Raw genomic sequence first — 4496 nt, 5'->3', positions numbered from 1 at the left:
TTCGGCTTTTCGCATGATAGGACTTTTCTTGCCCTCAGCATTTTGCGCCGAAGGACTTCACTACCTTCGGCTTTTCACACGACAGGACTTTCTTTGCCCTCAGTATTTCGTGCTGAAAGACTTCTCTCTTTTTTTGGGGCATTTTTAGCTCCCCGCCGCAGTGCAATACATTGTGAGTGATGCAAAGAATTGCAATATGGAATGAAATGAATGCGATGCTTTTGCAATGAGTAAAAATCGAAGAGTTGGCCTATCAATCATGGCCCAACCTTGGGGTGAGTCCCGCTTTGTTATTTGGCGGAAATCCCATAAGTTAACTGCAATCAAGTAATACCAAAGGCCAAATAGAATTCTATAACACCCCAACATAGATATTGCCATATATAACTTAGTTCACTTCGGGGTGAAAACCGATAGCCTGAACCAGAATCTTGCATAAAATTATTTGAAGCCCCATATATATAATTCTCTTCGGGGTGAAAAACCAATAGCCCGGAGAAAAATCTTGCATCAAACTTGAATAACTGAAACTCCATATATAATTCTTTTCGGGTTGAAAACTAATAGCCGAAGATAATATTCTTGGCGAAGAGCCTGTAAGGAAGATATGTGGTGTCTTTGCAAAATAAAGAGTATTAGTGAAACCCTTAGCACCGGCCGAGGACCCCTGCTGGGTAGCCGTGAGAGGATCGTGTTCCTGCACTCTTAACTTGTTGCTCGGTGTCCATGTGCGAGAGTAAATAAATTATGGGACATGAGAGATAACAACAAAAGAAAGGTCTGATTATGAAGAGCTATGAAGAGCAAAGCAGATGGGCCGAAACTTCTACGTTCTGGCCGAGTGTTAAATTAAATATTGAAAGACATTATGTATCTCGAAACAAAGGAGTGGGATAAGGCATGACGGGTCTCGCATAGCGCGACTGCGCGACCCCGTACCCCTTCCTTTTGGAGGCGAGCGCCATCCATCTGACAAAAAAAACTCCCACCCTCGTCCTGCCCCGTTAGCCGCCGCCAGGCCTCGTGCCGCGCCGCCAAACCTCCGTCTTCCCCCCACATCGGCCGCCGCCGGAGTCCGTGCTCCTCCTCGGTGACCGCTCGCTGCCATCCCCTTCAGTCGTGCCAGCCTCTCCCCACTCGGCGTCTTCATCCCGTCAAAAAAAGGTGCGCCCCACCCCCCCACCGCCCCTCCCTCACATCCTGCATGATGCACCTTAATTTGGGGTGTATTCATTGATCTTGTTTTGCGTGTCAATTTTGCCTCCATCATCTCTCTGTCTGCATGTTTTTCCCAGATCTAAACTTGTTATTATGACTTGTCTGTCCGAAGTGTCAAGTTAATTTGTTGTTGTGTCAAACTACGGTTTCCTGAAATTGTCAACTTGTTAGTAACAGACTTCTCTCCTTTTGCTATTTGCAGCTTAAAAAAGGATGTTGTCTGTAGAAGGGTTTGACCTTAATATTGAACCAGCAGATGTTAGTTTCGCGGATGATCCTATTACTATTTATTTGATCAATGTGTCACAAGATGATCCTATTGCTATGTCTCAAGATGATCATGTTATCATACCTCCAGCAAGTTCAGCAATGCCTGCAGAGTCTGATGGTTTGACAGTGCCAATAGCTCAAACTGCTATAGATGGGGTGATATAGAGGATGGTATTGAGGTTCTGTCAACACCGCAGTAGCCCTATGTTGGCATGACATTTAGCACCCCGCAAGATGCTAGGTTTTACTATAATTGGTATGCTCGACACGCTGGATTTTCCATCAGAATTGACACCACTCGTGAATCAAAAAAAGACAATGACAAGAGGAAAGTTATTTTTGTATGCCAAAAAGTTGGTGTCAATAAGAAGCAAAAACTTGACGAGGAAGGACCGATAACTGAGAAGAAGATAGTGAGGCAAAGGCGCAGAGATTAAGTTGATAGGACTTGCTGTCCTGCACGCATGATTGTGAGGAAAACAGCCCCATCTCAATGGGAGGTCATTCACTTTGAGCAGGAGCACAATCATGAGTGTGTGAAGAAATTCTCTCTTACAAAGTACATGAAGTCCCATAGAGAGATACCTGCTGAAGAGAAGGAGTTCATAAAATTTCTTCATGGGTGTTGCATAACCACTACACGCGCTTACCAGATAATGGTTGAGTTGTATGGTGCTATTGAAAACTGTCCATACACAGAAGGTGATGCAAAAAATTTGCGAGTTGAGTACCGTGCTGAGTATCGAGGAAAGGACATGAAAACAACCCTTGATCACTTTGAGGAACTGAAGAAGGAAGATCCTAATTTCATTTACAGTTATACCCTTGATGAATTTGACAGGGTTGAGAATCTATTTTGGGTTGATGGTGCAGCAAGGAAGTCATATGAGCTCTATGGTGATTGTATATCTTTTGACACAACTTACTTGACCAACATGTATAATATGCCTTGTGCTCCTTTCATAGGTAAAAACCTCTCATTAGTGTTTTGTGTGTGTCTTTTTTTTCCAATGTCAAGTTGTGTCATATGTCAAGTTGTGTCATATGTCAAGTTGTGTGTTACTTGTGTAGCAACTTAGTATTGACAGGTACCAATTTATGTGTTTTTCCCTTGTATCAATTTGATAGGTATTGACAGAAATGGAATAACTATACAGCTTGGTTGTGGCTTCATAAGGAATGAAAAAACAGAAGCTTTTGTGTGGTTGTTTACTGAGTTTAAGAAGGCTATGGGTGACAGAGATCCTATTAATATTATCACTGATCAAGATTGCTCAAGTTTTTACTACTTCAGTCCATAGGAACTGTAGGTGGCACATCATGGAGAATGCTAGGAAAAGATTGGGGGCTTTCTTAGATGGTAAACCAGGCTTGGCTGATTATTTCAATGATTGTGTTGACAATAGCTTCTCAATTGTAGAGTTTGAATTCAAATGGCAAGCTATGCTGGATAAACATGATGATGAAAGGTTCCAGCATTTGTATGAAATGAGAAATTGCTGGGTTCTGGCTTACTTCATGAACAATTTCTTCCCTTTTCTGCAAACAACAGCGCGGAGTGAAGGATTCAATGCTGTCCTAAAGCGATATGTGAACCCAATAAATTCAATACTGAACTTTGTTCACCAGTACAAGAAAATACATAATAGAATATTCAGCAAACAAACAATGCATGAGGCTAATACAATTGTCAAGGTTCTGCACTACTTGACTAGCCACCCCATGGAAAGACAAATGAAGAAAATGTACACAAGGAAGTTGTTCAATGTTTTTCAAGATGAGCTACAGCTGAGTTCTAGTTACTATATTGTTCGAGTTGAAGGTGATAACTTACTTGATGTTGTTCCATATGGGCATTGTCCCCATCACTTGTATGGGGAGAGAACATTCAGGGTTTCGGCGAACAGTGTTGATGGTTTGTATAGCTATGATTGTTGCAAGTTTCAGAGGGACGGGGTTCTTTGTTGTCATATACTAAAGGTGTTTGATGCACTTGATGTCCTGTGAGGTGCCAAGTCATTACATTTTGCCTAGGTGGTCTGCTGAAAGGGTGAATGATGGTGAGAATGTGGAAGTTACTGGTGAGCCGCTGCAGGCCACACAAATTTCAAACCTGGGAGGCATGCTGTCCGTTACCATACAATTTGCACCAACTTTGCCCAGTTCGTACGACCTTTCATGGTTGAGGATGAAAGTCACAGCATTGTTTTGAAGCATGTAACTGTGATGCAAGCTGAGCTTAATGCACACAAAAATGGAGGGGTGCCAAGTTCTGCTTCACAAGTGCAATCCAATGTCGCGCAGACTAGAAGCGTGGTTGGTGGAGGCCGGCGTGGCGGTAAGACCTCGAAGAAAAAGGCAAGCAATGCTTCAGGCGCTGATACAGCTCCAACTCTCCAAACAGGTATACTAAAAAAGTTAGAAACAAAAAGGCAAATTGACGGTAGTTTGGAGCGATATGAGAGCTTTTCATTTTGACTGTACTTTCTATTTTACATCAGGTGCTGATTTGGGGGTTAAGGATCCAGTTATTACAAAAAGGCAAGGGCGCCCAAGATCGAAGATAATAAAGAATCCGTTGGGACTACAACCGCCAAAAAAAATTTCATGTGGCTATTGTGGTTCTACTGAACATAATACAACAAATTGCCCATCCAAGCCTGCAAAGAAGCTTACGACGGAATTGTAGAACAAAAAGACATTGGTGCTGCAAACATTTTAGATGGCTCTATCTGAGTGTGTGGTTTTGAGAGAAACACCAATTCTTTGTGTTAACTTGTGTCTATTGGTGTGACAAACTGTGTCGTATTGGTGTGTCAACTTGTGACTACTGGTGTGTCACATCAAAATGTCCATTGGTTTATCAGCTTATTGGTGTATAAAAACTTTATGTTTTAATGCTTATTGGTTTATCAAGTTTTCAATATATAATGCACATGTCTGATCTTCTGATCGTATTGGTGTGTCAACCGACTTATTCAGCTTGGTTGGTGTGTCGACTTATGTTT

The 4496-nt window shown here is 42.1% G+C and overlaps 1 protein-coding gene across 1 annotated transcript; it reads left to right on the top strand.

The window, feature by feature from the left end:
* The first annotated feature begins 1431 nt into the window (after positions 1-1431).
* LOC120700875 (protein FAR1-RELATED SEQUENCE 5-like) lies at positions 1432-3495 on the top strand. The gene is made up of 4 exons (XM_039985081.1): positions 1432-1644; positions 2142-2385; positions 2617-2692; positions 2799-3495. Exons 1-4 carry the CDS (start codon positions 1432-1434, stop codon positions 3493-3495), a joined length of 1230 nt encoding a protein of 409 aa, XP_039841015.1.
* Positions 3496-4496: the final 1001 nt, after the last annotated feature.

The sequence above is a fragment of the Panicum virgatum genome, chromosome 3K (genome assembly GCF_016808335.1).
Source record: "Panicum virgatum strain AP13 chromosome 3K, P.virgatum_v5, whole genome shotgun sequence".
In the NCBI taxonomy this organism is placed as follows: Eukaryota; Viridiplantae; Streptophyta; class Magnoliopsida; order Poales; family Poaceae; genus Panicum; species Panicum virgatum.
The sequence above is the reverse complement of the archived record's forward strand: the minus strand, read 5'-3'. Positions and strand labels throughout refer to the sequence as shown.